The 17,225-nt window shown below is 37.6% G+C and overlaps 1 protein-coding gene and 1 long non-coding RNA gene across 13 annotated transcripts in view; one reads left to right on the top strand and one right to left on the bottom strand.

Moving 5' to 3' along the window:
• Positions 1-17,225, top strand: part of LOC106089084 (serine-rich adhesin for platelets) — a 312,770-nt gene that overhangs the window by 134,982 nt on the left and 160,563 nt on the right. Inside the window, exon 1 of one of the 9 annotated variants that reach the window (XM_059360428.1) lies at positions 8,353-9,015. The exons of the other annotated variants lie outside the window; for them this stretch is intronic. Coding sequence (XP_059216411.1) covers positions 8,866-9,015 — 150 coding nt within the window. The 5' untranslated portion in view covers positions 8,353-8,865. Of the gene's footprint in view, positions 1-8,352; positions 9,016-17,225 lie in introns of those variants that run through there. 9 annotated transcript variants of the gene reach the window in all.
• The window catches only part of LOC106094598 (uncharacterized), a 249,126-nt gene that overhangs the window by 78,239 nt on the left and 153,662 nt on the right, over positions 1-17,225 (bottom strand). For 2 of the 4 annotated variants that reach the window (XR_009396455.1, XR_009396457.1), the window contains exons 3-5: positions 9,565-9,969; positions 9,272-9,493; positions 8,253-8,418 (exon numbers count right to left, since the gene is read on the bottom strand). This is a non-coding gene — a long non-coding RNA (uncharacterized LOC106094598). The remainder of the gene's footprint in view (positions 1-8,252; positions 8,419-9,271; positions 9,494-9,564; positions 9,970-17,225) is intronic. The other 2 variants (XR_009396456.1, XR_009396459.1) reach the window with 2 other exon arrangements.

Raw genomic sequence — 17,225 nt, 5'->3', positions numbered from 1 at the left:
TAAGAAGTCAAATCGAGGGATCGGTTTATATGGAGGCTACATCCAAATCTGAATCGATATGACCCATTGGAAATCCCCAACGAACTACATCAAGAGGTTAGCTTTACGCGTTTGACCGTTATCGTCATTTCGACAGACGGACGGAAATGGCTAGATAGGCTCAAAATGTCGAGACGATCCATCATGAATATTCTTTATGGGGTCGCAGATCAATATTTCGAGGCATTACAAACGGAATGACTAGATTAGTTGACCCCCATCTTATGGTGGTGGGCATAAAAAGATGGGTCAGCAGAAATAATACCTGTCTCCTTGGGAGGAGAGAATGTTCCATTTACTAAAAACATAAAAAACTTCAGAAAATTTAACCTAAAATCAAACATTTTGAAAAGGGTAAGAAAAGCAACTCTTGTCCTTTGCACCTGCAAGAGAACTATTAGAAAAAGTTGGGTGCCGAACCCGTGTGTCATGCACTGGATATATACTGCAGCTGTCAGGCCTATAGTGCTATATGGTGCTGTAGTCTGGTAGACGGTGCTTCAAAAATTCACCTGCTTATCAGGCTCAGGCGGATCCAAAGGATGGCTTATTTGGGCTTTACACCACTCTAAACACTCTAAAATTATGTGGCCTAATCTAGACTTGAAGAGTTCCACCACTTTCCTGTCGTTGGATAGAACAGAAGTCTCAGTCATTGTGTCCGTCTGGTCGGTAAACATCCTGACATACTAAAGGTTGCATGTAACGACTTTTGCAGAAGCTATGAGGACGTCGAAGGCCACCGTAGCGAATGTCCACCTATGACGCTGAACGCTTGGGTTCGAATCCAGGCAATAAAATAAAAAACATATTTATCGGAGGTTATCCCCTCCCAATGCTGGCGACATTTGTGAGGTACTGTGCCATTTGGTATGACAGTCATACAAAACCTTCTTCTCAAAGAGGTATCGCACTGCGGGACGCCGTTGGGACTTGGCTATAAAAAGGAGGTCCCTTATCATTGGGCTTAAACTTGAATCGGACAGCTCTCATAGATTTGTTCTTTTTATGTTCTCATTTCTCTGAGAAATTGTTTGATTAGTGTTCCAATAAAGTATATGTTTTATTGGTCGTGCTAAAAACCTAAGACAATCTAGTCACAACCGTCCATGTGTCTGTTGTCATCACGCCACATTGCAAATAAATAAGCGTTTGAAAAATCTTTGCGAAAAACAAATCTTTTTTATAAGAGAAGTACTATTTTTATAGAAACTGTCAAACATTTTCCTTCACAGTTGAACGTTAGTCGAAAAAATTGCATTTTTATACCCACCACCATAGGATGAGGGTATCTTAATCTAGTCATTCAGTTTATTACACCTCGAAATATTGATCTGGGACCCCATAAGGCATATATATTCTGAATCCTCTCGTCATTCTGATTCCGTCCGTCCGTCTGTCGAAATCACTACAGCGGTCGAACGCATAAAGCGAGCCGCTTGCAATTTTGCACTGATACTTAATGTCGATGTAGGTCGTTGGGGTCGTTGCAACCGGGCAATATCGGTTCAGATTAAGATATAGCTCAAATATAAACCGGTCACTCGATTTGATTTTTTGAGCTCCTAGAAGCCTTAATTTTCATCCGATTTGGCTAAAATTTTGCACCTGGTTCTCTGTTATGATTTCCAATAACTATGTTAAGTACGGTTTGAATCCGTCTATAACCTGATATAGCTCCCATATAAACCGATCTCCCGATTTGACTTCTTGAGCCCCTAGAAACCGCAACTTTTGTCCGATATGGCTGAAATTTTGCATATAGTGTTCCGTTATGACTTCCAATAATCTATAACCTGATATATCTCCTATATAAACAAGTTTCTCCATCATCCTTGCTCGGTTCGTAGAAGCTATAATTTTTGCTGGTTTGAACGACGTTTGGTATGTAGAATAAAATTATGCCCCTTCAACTACATTTATTTTATTATACCCACCACCATAGGATGGTGGTATACTAATTTCGTCGTTCTGTTTGTAACACCTCGAAATATGCGTCTGAGACCCCATATAGTATCTATATTCTTGATCGTCATGTCATTCTAAGTCGATCTAGCCATGTCCGCCCGAGTAAAGCTAGCCGCTTGAAATTTTGCACAAATACTTTTTATAAGTGTAGGTTGGTTGGTATTGTAAATGGGCCAAATCGGTCCATGTTTTGATATAGCTGCCATATAAACCGATCTTGGGTCTTGACTTCTTGAGCCAATAGGGGGCGCAATTCTTCTCCGATTTGACTGAAATTTTGCACGTGGTGTTTTGGTATCACTTCCAATATGTATGTCGCCAAGTATGATTCAAATCGGTTCATAATCTGGTATAGCTGTCATATAAACCGATTTTGGATCTTGAATTCCTGAGCCAATAGAGCGCGTAATTCTCATCCGATTTGATTGATATTTTGCATGAGGTGTTTTGTTAAGACTTCCAATAACTGTCCGAAGTATGGCACAAATCGAAATTTACCTGAGATAGCTGCCATAAACCGATCTGGGAAATTTTGTACAACGGCTGCTCTCATGACCTTCAATATACGTGTCTAATATGGTCTGAATCGATCAATAGCTTTATACAGCTCCCATATAAACCTATCTCCCAACTTTGTTTCTTGAGCCCCTATTAGGCGCAATTCTTTTCCGAATGAACTGAAATATTACACAATGACTGTTCATCAATCAGTTATGATCCGAATCGGACTATAACTTGATATAGCTGCAAAAGTATAACAGTTCTTATTCAATATTCTTTGTTTGCAAAAAAAAAAGAGATAACAAGCATAGAACTCAACAAATACGATCCATGGTGGAGGGTATATAAGATTCGGCCCGGCCGAATTTAGCACGCTCTTACTTGTATATATTTTATTTTAATTTTTAGCAGAATCTATGGTGGATTCATAGCACGCTTTTACTTGTTTTATTTTTAATTCGTTGTATTTTTATTTGTTCTTATTTTTTATTTTATGATATAATTTTTATACCCCCCATCATAGGATGAAGGTATACTAACTTCACCATTCCGTTTGTTGCACATCGAAAGCACTCAAGCTTTCGAAAGAGTAAAGCTAGAAGCAAAGAAGAAAGAAGAAATGTAAATGGGCCATATCGATCCATGTTTTGATATAGCTGCCATAAAAACTGACCTTGGATCTTGACTTCTTGTGCCTCTAGAGGGCGCATTTGTCATCCGATTTGGCTAAAATTTAGCATGAAGCCTTTTGTTTTGAATTCCAACAACTATGGCAATTATGGGAAGTATGGTCACAATCGGTTCATTGCCTAATATAGATCCACTATAAAATGAGGGCGCAATTCTTATCTGATTTTTGTACAACGACTTATCTTATGACCCTCAACATGCCAAATATGGTCTGAATGGGTCTATAATCTGATAAAGCTTTTATATAAACCGGTCTCCCGGTTTTGCGATTGGGCTCCTATGGGCTCCTATCCGATTCGGCTGAAATTTTGGGCAACGGTCTCTAACGTCCAAACCAAGTATGGTCCGAATCGGTCCATAACCTGATACAGTTTCAATAGCATGCCAATTTTTATCCATTACCCTTTGTTTGCATACAAGCAATAAAGTAAAAAGTAATGGAAATTTTGACGACAATCAAAGTACTTTTATCACGAAGTTTTGCTTTTATTGTAACCGATCTAGCCATGTCCATCCATTTCGCTTCAACAAATCAAACTTTAGTCATAAACATTATATTATTGAACGGAACTAACTTTGATTATTGTTATCCATTTAGCAGTTTCGTCTATTGTAAGACGACCTTCATTTTGTTGTAAAACCAAAAACTCTTTAATTGCCAAATTGCTCTGATAGCCGTAAACGATTATTCGTGTACATGACCAATAATTATTCTCATAGTCTCTCTCATAGTCTTGCAAATAATTGCCATTGTGAATTGATCAGTGGTATAAACATATTTTCACACCAAACATTTTTTCTTTTTTGTTTTGACTGAGCAAAGATAAGTCAGATTATTGAGCAGCTAGGACGAGTGCGGAGGAAAACTCGGATAGTGACCATTTTTAAAGTTTCGGTTCAAAAATGCTGTTAAGTCCAATGATAAAATGCATTAGAGCAACACACAAATTGCTGTTAGGTACAAGAAAACACAACAAGAATTTCTAAGGCACATACATAGTTTGATAACATTTACGCGATAAAGAAATACCGATCACAACTTAGGTATTTAAATGAGCGAAAACAACAACAACCATTATGAGTTTTATTTAAAGCATAACGAATACAACAGATCATAATAAAAAACCATATTAGAGTTGTGCGAAAATGGCCTTAAATGTAAATGTGTATCACCACATGAAAATAAACCCAAATATACTCTGAAAGAGTTTGAATTACTAACTGAGATCTGCTTATAATTCTAAAAAATATAAGTTTGAATTATGTTACAACAATAAATTATATATATATCAAGAACGAAAGGTATTGTTAGGGTAAAAAAACTTTGTATTGATACAAATTCTTGGAAGAATTTGTCGCAAAAAACATGTTTTTTATCGTAAAAAAAGACCAACGTTTTTCAGAAAAGAACTTAGCACGCTTTAACTAGTTTAATCGAATAGAGAATTTCAATCACAGTCGTTATTGGAAAAAAATCCGGATTCCAATAAAAAAATTATTGATTTAAATAATTTTTTAATTGAAAACACTTTTATTTTCAATTAAATTTGTAATTGAAAAATTCCGTGTTTTTTTCTGTGTACGCTTCTCAAGGTGACACTTCCAATTCAGTTTTTTGTCCAAGATCACTCCTAAGTATTTGACCTTGTCATTTATCGAAATTGTTCTATTGAGGAAACGTGGTGCATAAACTTGACCCACCTTCGTCTTCCCTGTGAACGGGGAGATTTCTGTCTTCTCTGGGTTAATATTGAGACCCCTGTGTCTAGCCCAGTCGTATGCCATCTGCAAAACCCTTTCTGTTCTTCTGCATGGCTGATACGGATCCTTACCTTTTGGAAGTATTATAACATCGTATGTGTAGAAGAGATCGGATATCGGACTTTGCCAAACAGTTATATAATGTCACTTTCGATGCATACCTTAAAATACGTTCGCTGCTGGCACTGCACAAAAAAATTTACACAAATAAGCCGTCTTACTTGTCTGCTATACTTCATTATGCTAATTCTAGTAGAGGCAAGCAAGTGATTCAAATACGACACCAATAACGCATATCAGAGCAATAGTTTATTGATCAGTGCAATACGCCTCTGGAATACTCTTCCCCATAATATCCAAACTTTAAGTAGCAAAAAACAGTTTAAATCTTCGATTTTTAATAATTTTTTTCTAAACAATTATTGAACAATTCTAATCAGTTTAACCATTTGTTATATAAGTTAAACAAAAATTTTACCAAATTTATTTATTTAACCCCTATATTGATACACATTGTTTAAATGCGAAAATACATATGTACTTAAAATTTATTATATATTGGGTTGCCTAAAAAGTAATTGCGAATTTTTTAAAAGAAAGTAAATGCATTTTTAATAAAACTTAGAATGAACTTTAATCAAATATATAATTGCCATTTTGTTCGATAACCTTTTGCCATCTTCCTGGCAAATTTAGTATTTCACGCTCATAGAACTTCTGGCCTTTATCTGCAAAAAACTGAACCAAGTGCGATTTTATAGCCTCATCATTGCCGAAAGTTTTACCATTTAAGGAGTTCTGCAAAGATTGAAATAAATGGTAGTCTGATGGTGCAAGGTCAAGGCTATATGGTGGATGCATCAAAAGTTCCCAGCCAAGCTCACTCAGTTTTTTTGGCGAGTGACCAAAGATGTGTGCGGTCTAGCGTTGTCCTGGTGGAATATGACACCTTTTCGATTGACCAATTCTGGTCGCTTCTCCTTGATGGCTGTATTCAATTTGTCCAATTGTTGACAGTAAACATCCGAATTAATCGTTTGGTTCCTTGGAAGCAGCTCAAAATATACCACACCCTTCCAATCCCACCAAACAGACAGCATAACCTTCTTTTGGTGAATATCAGCCTTTGAAGTGGTTTGAGCTGGTTCACCATGCTTGGACCATGATCGTTTTCGACTAACGTTGTTGTAAACAATTCATTTTTCATCTCCAGTTATGATTCGTTTTAAAAACGGATCGAATTCATTGCGTTTAAGGTGCATATGGGTGCATAAGGTGCACAAGCGTTGATTCGGTTTGTTAAATGAATTTCTTTCAATACATGTGGTACCCATATTAAAATTGACGCCAAACAAACAAATGTAAACAAAATTTCTCGCACTTTCTTTCTAAAGCAAGCTAAAAGTAACAGCTGATAACTGACAGAAGAAAGAATGCAATTACAGAGTCACAAGCCGTTGAAAATACTTGTCAACGCCGACTATATTACTACTATATTACCGACAATTACTTTTTGGGCAACCCAATAGTTACAATATTTTATACAATTTATAAACTTTTTTCTTCTCTTTTGTTAATTTGGTCTCTGTAATTTTCATTGCTGTCTTCAATTTGCTAAAATTGAAATATATCATTTAATTTTTATTTTATAACTAAGTAGCAAATCAAAACTGTAAGATTACCTTACCAATAATTTATATAAGACCTACTCTTTTGTATGGTATTATCACAATAAAAATAAATACAAATACAAAATACAAATAACTTGCCTTGCCGGGCTTGAGTATAAATACCACCCTTGTCTCCTGCCAGGCTTTCGCAGTATGTGCAAGTCGAAGACACGCTGTGATAATAATGACCAGATGGAGCGCCAGATAATTGGCCACCTACTCTAGTAACGCCGAAAATATTCCATCAGGTCCGGGTGACTTAAAAGGTTGGAAGCTCCTGAAGGGTTCCTTTACCATAAATTCGTTAATAACTTTAAGCATTAAAAATTTCGTTAATAGTTCTTATAATTTCTTCCAGTTAATGGAATATTAATACGCTCTTAAAATGTTTGTTTGAGTTACATGCTTTCTGATGAGAATATAAGTTAATTTGTCATTAGACGCTTGTATGACCATAAAAGATGCAGTAATATAGAGTCCAAAATATTTTACCAAAGAAAACATTTATTATGAGGGTGTGCCAATCTGTAACAATCTCCTATGGTGAGATGGAAAATGACGAAGGGGGTGTTTTATTAACATGTTAAAGCCGAATGATTGCTGATGCCGACGCCGTCCAACTAATATTTCACACAGAGGTTGGAGGCCACCGTAACGCAGAGGTTAGCATGCCCGCCTATAACGCTGAACGCCTGGGTTCCAATCCTGGCGAGACCATCAGTAAAAATTTTCAGCGGTGGTTTTCCCCTCCTAATGCAACATTATTGAGGCCATGTAAAACTTTTCTTTAAAAATGAAGTTTGCCCCTGTTCCTTAGTGGAATGTTCATGGAAAAAATTAGCAATTTGCATTCAGTTGCAAATGTCTCAAATAAAATCATTTTGTTTTGCCAATTTCTTTCAACAGTGTAGCATTTACCATCAATTTTCCAATGGCAATGTCAAAATATAATGTTTTTAACAAAATCATCAATAAATCATAAACTATTGAATATATGCGGCTAGAAATTGCCGCTCGCAAATTGAATTAGACCTGCGTATCTATTTACATCTAGCAACATGGAACTCTGCTTTATAAACGTCAACATTTTCTTTGCTTCTGTCAAAAATCTTACTAGCTCCTGGGCTATTAAAAAATTATACACCACACTTAACGTCATATTTTTACAAACCCTACAACTTTGCTACCAATCGACACACAACCTATATTTTACTCGTGCAAGTAGATATTAGGGTGGGCCGATAAGTATGGAAGGAAAAAAATTGTAATGAGCGCTTTGCGTTTCCTATTCTTGAGATTGTACTGAGAATAATCACTAGATATGCTTGCGTTTTATCAGGCTCATACAAAATTAAATCATAAATTACACTAATCCACCCTTAAGGCAAAGTGGCAAACTCAAAGGGTGGTTGCGTACGTTAAAGCGAATCAATGGCATCAATGCGAAACACTATTATCGGCATTTTGTCAAAACGTTATTACTATCGGCATAAACCCCTTTTTGTAGAACTTACAAAATGCATTGCAGTTCGTAGAACTTAGAAAAGATGTCGCCTTAGAAAACCCAAACTGAATGTAAAATCAACCCCTAATATTCAAATGACATTTGTCCATTCCACTTACTTGTTTTCCTCCGTTATGCGCATGCACCTTGGAAAATTCTCAAAGTCCACACCAGACATTGCAGCACCATGAAAACCCCCAGAATTTCCAGTGTCACAGACTATTTTCATTCATTCACAACTTATACGAACGGAACGTTTGCTCGTTAAGATTCACCAAGAAATTTCTGCAAAAATAAGTGGTCAGCAATTGAAGCAATTGTTAAAAATCAATACTCAAATGACTATATCTAACTACAGTTAAGTAATAAAAGTTTAAGAAATGTGACATATTTAAAAAGTGCTGCAATTAAATTGATGAAAATTGGTAACACATAAATGTACTTGTCCTTTGTCCAAGGACTTTTGTTGTAAAATGAAGTTGAATATAAAACGCAAAAAGTGCTGAAATTTTAGGCTTTTCTCCCTTAAGTAATTCGGAGGTGTAAAGCTAATTTTCTGCAATTCGTGTTGCAAAAGTTTGTGTAATAAAAACAAGTTTTTAGTTTTAATAACTCCGGAAGAACCATCAACGAAGTTGTTGTGTATTTGTGAAGAAATTGGCAGCGGTGAAAATTCAATATACCGAGGCCCGCCTACTCAGGGGGCTCAACGATTAAAACGCAACTTACAAGATGGATGAATGTGAAAACCTCGTCATCGATCTAGAAGAATACGAGGCGCTCGATTTAAAGCAGCAGCATCAGCATCTCCAATTAATCAATGATAACGAAGTTGAACTACTAGAATTATCAGAAGCTCTCGACACAGAAGACGACATTATGGTAAATACTAACACAGATACACATTCTGGTTCTCAATCCTCCCAAATAATCTTCATATCCTTTTTAAGATACACAACCTTTTTGAGATTAATTGCGACAAATGTTCGTTTTTAAGTGGTATGTTTAAAGTGTGCTAGTCCCGAAAAGCTTTCCAGTTGGGAAGCGAAAATATACAAGGCCTTCCAATGGGCCTTTATATTGTGTGGAAAAATGCTAGAGTTCATTGACTTACATCTCTTTATTCAAGGATACTTACAAATAGGAAACGGACACACTGATCCAATCCTTGGACCAATATCAGGTAGACTTGGTCCATGGAGACTGGATAAACCATATGCCAAAGAACAGTTGGATAATCTGTGGGTCGCATAATATAAATATGAGGGAGAAAGTGGCACAGGGTGGCATTTTATCACCACTCCTTTGGTAGACCACCATAAATAGCCTATAACGGATGCTGACTAAGGAAGGATTTCAACTGCAGCGTAAAAATTTAATAGGTTAGATAAGAAAAAGAAATTTTTGAGTTAGGAATTACGTGCTACTTACAAAATCCCTAATTGTTTTCCACACCATGCCCCTAAGTTGGTTTATGTCTTGCATTTTATCTCCAACTAAGTGCCGGTGTCTGTTAGTGGCGTATACCGGGCAATGACATACAAAATGCTCCAACGTCTCATCGATGCGCCGCACCTATTTTGCATAAGTGAGTTCGATATACTATCCTCCTTCTTGCTTCCTTTCAGAAACAGCCTCTTCTTCTCACGATCGGGATATCCTCAAAGGTTTCGCTGTTCCACAGTTTTACACGCGTTCGTTGCTCACGACCTTAATTCAAGCTGCGTCGTATCGAAAGGCTTCAAGTTAACAAAGTTTATTGACGGCTTACCTCTGGCCTTCGCCGCTAAATTGTCTGCTCTTTCATCGAAGTCTTGTGTTTTCTCCTAACTGTTTCTGGTTGTAAATAATTTTAAGACACACATTAAAAATTTTTTCTGGGTGTTGTTACCAAAAATTTCAATATTTTCTAACGATTGCATATTCATCTGTTGATATTGAGTAATTTTTTGTCCATAGATAGGTTAAAGGCAAGATCTGGCCAGGCGCAGCACTGGATTTAGTAAAAAAGGAAGATGTTCCTTCTAAATCAATGGCACAAGTATATAATAACCTCGTTCGATTTATATCGAGCTTTCTCAGAGATCGCACTCTACGAGTTTTTGTAGAAGGGTTCTCATCCGATGAGTATACATTGACCGCAGGTTTGTCCTTTCCTTTTTCTTATTTTCATTGACGATCTATTGGGTCAGACTTCAAATCCAGTCTACTCGACCATAGGCCCAGTCCACAAGAAATTGTGGACAGGAGGCGCATTATAGATGAGACGCTCTCCTAGGATTTGTTGGCCATTTCCGAGTGGGGTAGAATAAACAGAGTAGACTTTAACGCACAGAAGACTGTTTCTTGTCTCACAAGCGATTCACTGACCTACTTCAATCGTCGATATCTATCGACGGTATAGATATTGAACAATCAGATGCTCTTGATGATGTGGGCATGAAACACGTTTTCGAAGTGTCGAAACGTGTTTCTCGCAGACCTCAAAATGTCTGAAGGAGTTGTATCCTACGGATTCAACAAGTTAAGACTGAAGTTGTATAGAAGCGGTGGGGTTGGGCAATCGGGAGATGACTCAGCAGTTGTTGCTGAACACTTGTCTGAGAAACTATGGACCACATCTATACAGTCTGGCCAATTGCAGGAGACGGAAAATCCACCTGCCACGATCGAAACAGGACCTGGCAAGCCCTGCGTGGGTGGGTTATCCGGTTGGATTGCGCTCAAGATGTGCCCCAGCGGAGAAGGACGGAACTCAAATGGTACTTCGGCAGCAACAACAACTATCTAAGAAGGAATCTTCCACACCCCAATTTTCCAGTGTCCTGAGAATCAGTGGTTCCACTGCCCCTGGATGCGGAAACTCATCATGACAAGATCGAACGAAGCTTGTGAGTATGAACTCCTGATGGACTCAGAAGACAAGACTAACGCAACAACTGTCGAAATTCTGAATTGCGACTGTATTAAGACCGCTTCGGCGGCACTAAAGGTCTTGCTGATGGTTTGACGTGGTTCTTGTCCAGAAACCTTGAGTATGCGGAGGATTGGTTCGTGGACTAAGAATTGATGAATTTAAACTACTCAAATGAACGGGGAATGGGAACGGGGAATGTATTTTGTATCAAGCGGATATAGTAGCAATTAAAGAAGTGGTGGAGTGGCTAATATATTGTCATAACGGCGATTGCCAAATATATCTTCTCGGACAGCCATTGAATCTTCGTGGAACATATTTCTGAATTCAAAAACCACCCTCGCCTGTCGCAAATCTCTCAACGAGATGGTGGTTCAAAATTTACTTGTTTTGGTTGCAGGGCCACAGAGATATGCCGGGGAATTTAAGAGCAGACGAGCTTGCGAGAATAAAACTACCTTACACATTCCAGGGAGACTGGGTTATGTAGGTATGTCTCTTGCGACATGTAAGCTAAGGCCAGAAGGCAACGAATTATATATGGTCACAAAGGAGGATTGTGAGCATACCAAAATTATGTGGCCTAATCTACACTTGAAGAGGTCTACCGCTTTTCTGTCACTGGTTAGAACATGAAAGTTCCCTTCCTGATCGACAAATATGCTGACAGACTGAAGGTTGCCAGTAAGGGACTATAGAACATCTTCTATATGTGTGTCCCGCACTGGCAGTTAAGAGTTCCACTTTAGGTTCTCATTTCTTTGAGAACTTATCGGATTTAGCGGATGTGTACATTCGCAAGTTGTTGGCCTTTTTAAAGCGATCTAGATGGTTCAACTGTAGGAACTAAAGGGTGATTTTTTATATACCTTTTTTGGAAACACTGGTTAAAACAGCTCATGTACGTTTTGTGATTTATTCCACTGTCAAACATGTTCTGTTTAGTCTATTATTTAACCATCGTCGTCGTGCTTGCAAATTATTGAATTTTATTATCAAAATGCGTGCTCTGTTAAGAAAGTTCATCACCCGTTTCTTCCATTCAGCGACGAAGCTTATTTTTGGCTCAATGGCTTACGTAAATAAGCAGAATTGTTGATTTTGAAGCAATGCATCCAAAAAAATCCCAGTTTCGTGCGGTTGCATCATTGGACCGTACTTCTTCAAAAATGATGCGTTGAAATTGTGAGCGCTACCGTAAGATGATATCCCACTTTTTTACCCAAAATGCAAGAGCTTCACTTGCATTACATGTGGTTTCAACAAGACGTTACCACATGCCGCGCAGTACACGGGACAATGGACTTTTTGAGAAGCGCGTTCGGTGAACATTTTATTTCGCTCGGAACCGGTCACTTGGCAACCTAGATTGTGCGATTTAACGCCTTTAGACTATTTTTTGTGGAGCTATGTTAAAGCTCATGTCTATACAGACAAGCCCGCTTCAAGTGATGCATTGGAAGACAACATGGAAGCATTTATTCGTGAGATACCGGCCGAAATGTTGGAAAGAGTATGCCAAAATTGGACTAAGCGGATGGACCATTTGCGACGCAGTCGCGGTCAACATTAGCATGAAATAATCTTCAAATATTAAACATATATATAAAGATTTCATGCATTTTTCTGAATTTTATGGGATGTTTTTTTTTTTTTTTTTTTTTTTTTTTTTTTTTTGAAAACCTTTCCTATACCTCTTAAAAAATTACCCTTTAGAAGGCGTCTTCCTTCTCCTGTTCTTGTGGTATCACAATGGACGAAAACGTCTTAGTGAGTCTGACGGCAGATAAGACTTTTGCATTCAGAAAAAAAAGTTAGACCTAATTTTGATGGGGCTTATGCTAAGAGCTTATGCTTATGCTTAGAGTAGTCAATCATTCACCAATCTTTTATTTTGAGTTAATTCGTATCTTGTTCCGTGTAATTTATAATTAAAATTATTATTGTTTTTCATTGAAGTTGTTTCAACTGATTTTATACTAAAGAAAAAAATGTTTATAATATTTTAAATTAAATGTAGTCCATTCGTCAAATAAGTTCTTAGGGCTTGGCTAACATTTGAGCAAATAAATAATAAACTAAATAAATTTGGTGTCTTGCTGAACTATTTTGGAACAACATGGTCGTATAAAATAATACATTGCTTTGAATATCATCATATACGGCTAAACATTTCAGTAAAACCAAAATTTGATAATTTAAATATTTCGACATTCACAAACAAGTTTAATTAAGAAAATCTCGTCAGTAAATTTTAGAAGAAAACACATATATTGCAAAAAACGCACCAAGAAATACTCTGATAATCGTCTAATAATGTTTCTTTTGTACACTTTACCTTGATAAGGCCTTCTCTTTACTGGCCTATTAGCACGCAGTGCAGGGTGGTCGGCTTACTAATCGTATATGCAGGTCTGTTTACATACCCACATCAATGGTGCATGATGTCCTACTGGTATACACAAAAAGGATGGTTGTTCAGTTGGAATCCACTTCCACGAATGTGGATTGTGTCGAGTGCATACTATGTTGCTAAACTCCCCCCCCCCCTCCCCCTAAGTTTCGTCTACGCATTACTCTTCAGTGTCATGTAGAAAGATGGTTTGTTTTGTTTTGTGCCAAATGTGGATGGTATTTTGTTTTGTTTATTTATGCCGCATTCTGCCGCTGCGGCATGGGGAAACATGTTCCACCATCTGTTCGCTGGTCGTGGCGATGTTCGTTTTTCTTTCGCCATACTTTCTGTTAGTCATCAATGTTTTGCGTAAACTGACGTGAGTCGCCACTGTGTCGTTTAAAGTTTCATCAACACGGGCTGATAAACCGACAGACCACATATTTAGAACTCTATCTATAGTATTTTCTTCATTTGTATAATCTAAAAATTGCTCGCAAAAAAAAAACAACATTATCATTGCAATGGTTTATGAATCCGAGGTAATAGAGAGTATTGATTTGTTAAAAATTAATTGAATTTTAAATGTCTTTTATTTTATTCTTATCAGGTAGGTGAGAATAAATAAAAATGTAATTTGTTAAAAAATTATTTATATTTATATAAAAACGAAAAGAAACAAAACGAGCCAAACTCATGTATTCACCCTGCTACCACCACAAACTTATAAATCGGATACAACCTACCAAAAGCTGGAGCTCTGTGTACCGAATTTGTAATTGATATTGGAGACGACAATTTAAAGTACCGCTCCGAATACAGGTGAAAAGTTGATTTACCACTATGTACATAGTTTCAGCTTGGTGCATCGTATAGGACATAAGTGTAGAATGGACTCTTGACTTTAAATTTTATTGAATGCGAATAAAAAGCAAGCTATCAGTGCTCTCAAGAAATAAAATTCCACATCTTTTGATACCCACCACCATAGGATGGGGGTATACTAACGTAGTCATTCCGTTTGTAACACCTCGAAATAATGATCTGCGACCCCATAAAGTGTATATATTCTGAATCGTCTCGACATTCTGATTCGATCTAGCCATGTCCGTCCGTCTGTTGAAATCACGGTAGCGGTCGAACGCGTAAAGCTAGCCGTTGGGGATTACAAATGGGCCATATCGGTTCAGATTTGGATTAAGCTCCCATATAAACCGATCTCCCGATTTGACTTCTTGGGCCCCTGGAAGCCGCAGTTTTTGTCCGATTTGGCTGAAATTTCGAACATAGTGTTCTGTTATGACTTCCAATAACAGGTACAGGGGCCGAATTACCGCATACGTGAACGAGTAAATTCGTTCGAAATCTCTTTACTGTGAATCATGTATTTATTTATTGAAAGAGAATTTTCGAAATTTAAGAACGCAAATGTTTAAGTCGATCATAATTTAAAAAAAAAAATTACAGTCAATGTTTATAAAAGGGCTATAATGTAATATCTAATAAATACGAGATGAAATTTCGTTTGATTCCAAACCGCTCTCTATCACGTATGTGGCGATTCGGCCCCATTTTAAATTGGTCAAGAACCTGATATAGCTCCCATATAAACCGATCTGCCAATTTGGTTTCTTGAGTCTCTGGAAGCCGCAATGTTCATCCGATATAGCTGAAATTGTGTATGTGGTGTTCCGTTATGAATTTCAACAATTGTGCCAGGTACGATCCAAATCGGTCTGTAACCTGATATAGCTCCCATATAAACAGATCTCCAGATTTGGCTTCTTGAGCCCCTGGAAGCCACAAATTTTATTCGATTAGTTGAAACTTTGTACGTAGTTTTCTCCTATGACATCCAATAACTGTGTCGAGTATAGTCCAAATCGGTCTATAACCTGATATAGCTCCCATATAAACCGATCTCCCAATTTGATATCTTGAGGCCTTACAACCTGCAAGTTTTGTATAATTTAGCTACAATTTTGCACATAGTGTTTTGTTATGACTTCTAACAACTGTGCTAAGTACGGTTCAAATCGGTCTATAACCTGATATACCTCCCATATAAACTAATCTTCCGATTTAACTTTTTGAGCCCAAACAACCCGCAATTTTTGTCCAATTTAGCTGCAAGTTTGCACATAGTGTTTTGTTATGACTTCCAATAACTGTGCCAAGTACGGTTCAAATCGGTCTATAACCTGATATAACCCGTTTTCTCGATTATCCTTATTCGGTTCCTAGAAGCTTTATTTTTTGCTGGTTTGACAGAGTTTGGTATGCAGAATAAAATTTTGCCCTTCAACTAAATTTAGTCCGTATAAATTTTCAGCAGAATCCATGGTGGTGAGTTCCAAAGATTCGGCCGGGCCGAACTTAGCACGCTTTTACTTATTATATTTGGGTTACATTGAAAAGTTAACGCAAAAGTTAAACAAAATGAAAAATTTTTCAACTCGTTGCTTATGTGGGATTTGTTGCAGATTTGTAATTTTCAACACAACGCTCAAAAACAAAGCTCAACACCCTGATTCTGTTTTGATTTTTCGAAATATTGATCGGGGAACCCATAAAGTCCATATATTCTTGATCGTCTTGACTTTCTAAGTCGATCTAGAAAATGTCCGTCCGTTCGTCGGTGGAAACAATAGCGGTCGAACGCATAAGGCCAACCTCTTGGTCTTATGCGTCGATCAGATACTTCTGATCGATGTCGGTCGTTCGGGATTGCAAACGGGTCAAATCGGCACAGATTCGGATATGGCTCCCATATAAATCGATCTCTCGATTTGATCTCCTGAGCCGCTGGAAGCCACAATTGCTATCCGATTTGGCTAAAATGTTGAACATAGTTTTCTGTTGCGATTTCCAACAACCGTGCCAAGTACGGTCCGAATTGGTCAATAACTCCCATATAAACCCTCTTTGACTTCTTGAGCCCCTAGAAACCGCAATTATAATCCGATTGAGCTAAAATGATTTTGCTGCTGTATACACAAAACTGGGATCTTGATTTCTTGAGCCGCTAAAGGGCGCAATTATTATCGAATTTAACCGATCTCGAGTTTTAAGACTTCTTGAGCCTCTAGATTGCTCAATTCTTATCCGACGTAGCTTAAGGTTTGCATGAAATATTTTGTTTTGACTTCCAACAACTATATCAAGTGTGGTCTAAATCGGTTTATAACCTGATATAGCTCCCATTTAAATCGATCTTCAGTTCTGATATTATGAGCCTCTAGTGTGCGCAATTCTTATACGACTTAGCTGAAAATTTGTACAACGACTGCTCCTACGACCTTTCATATACGTGCCAAGTAAGGTCTGAATCGGTTCATAACCTGTTACAGCTCTCGTATAAACATATCTCCCGATTTTACTTCTTGAGTCCTTAAATACCATTTCTTATTGGATTTGGCTAAAATGTTGCTCAATGACTTTCACTAGGCTCTCCAACATCCAAACCAAGTATGGCCCGAATCCTACTATCGACATATACCTAAGCCAGTAATCGGCTTGTAGTGCGCTTCAAATGCTGAAAAAGGAACCTCGAAAAACAAAAACTAAATTAGGAATTCCGTACTATCTACAAAACCCTTAATTGTTTTCCATAACACGACCCTAAGATGGTTCATGTCTGGCATTGAGTTCCCACCTAAGTGCCGGCATCTGTTAGCCGCGAAAGAGGGGCAATGAAATAGGAAATGGTCTAATGTCTCATCATCTTCCCCGCATGCCCTACACATGCTATTACTTGCCGCACCGATTTTACATAAGTGA

The sequence above is a fragment of the Stomoxys calcitrans genome, chromosome 1 (assembly GCF_963082655.1).
Source record: "Stomoxys calcitrans chromosome 1, idStoCalc2.1, whole genome shotgun sequence".
Taxonomy (NCBI): domain Eukaryota; kingdom Metazoa; phylum Arthropoda; class Insecta; order Diptera; family Muscidae; genus Stomoxys; species Stomoxys calcitrans.
The sequence above is the reverse complement of the archived record's forward strand: the minus strand, read 5'-3'. Positions and strand labels throughout refer to the sequence as shown.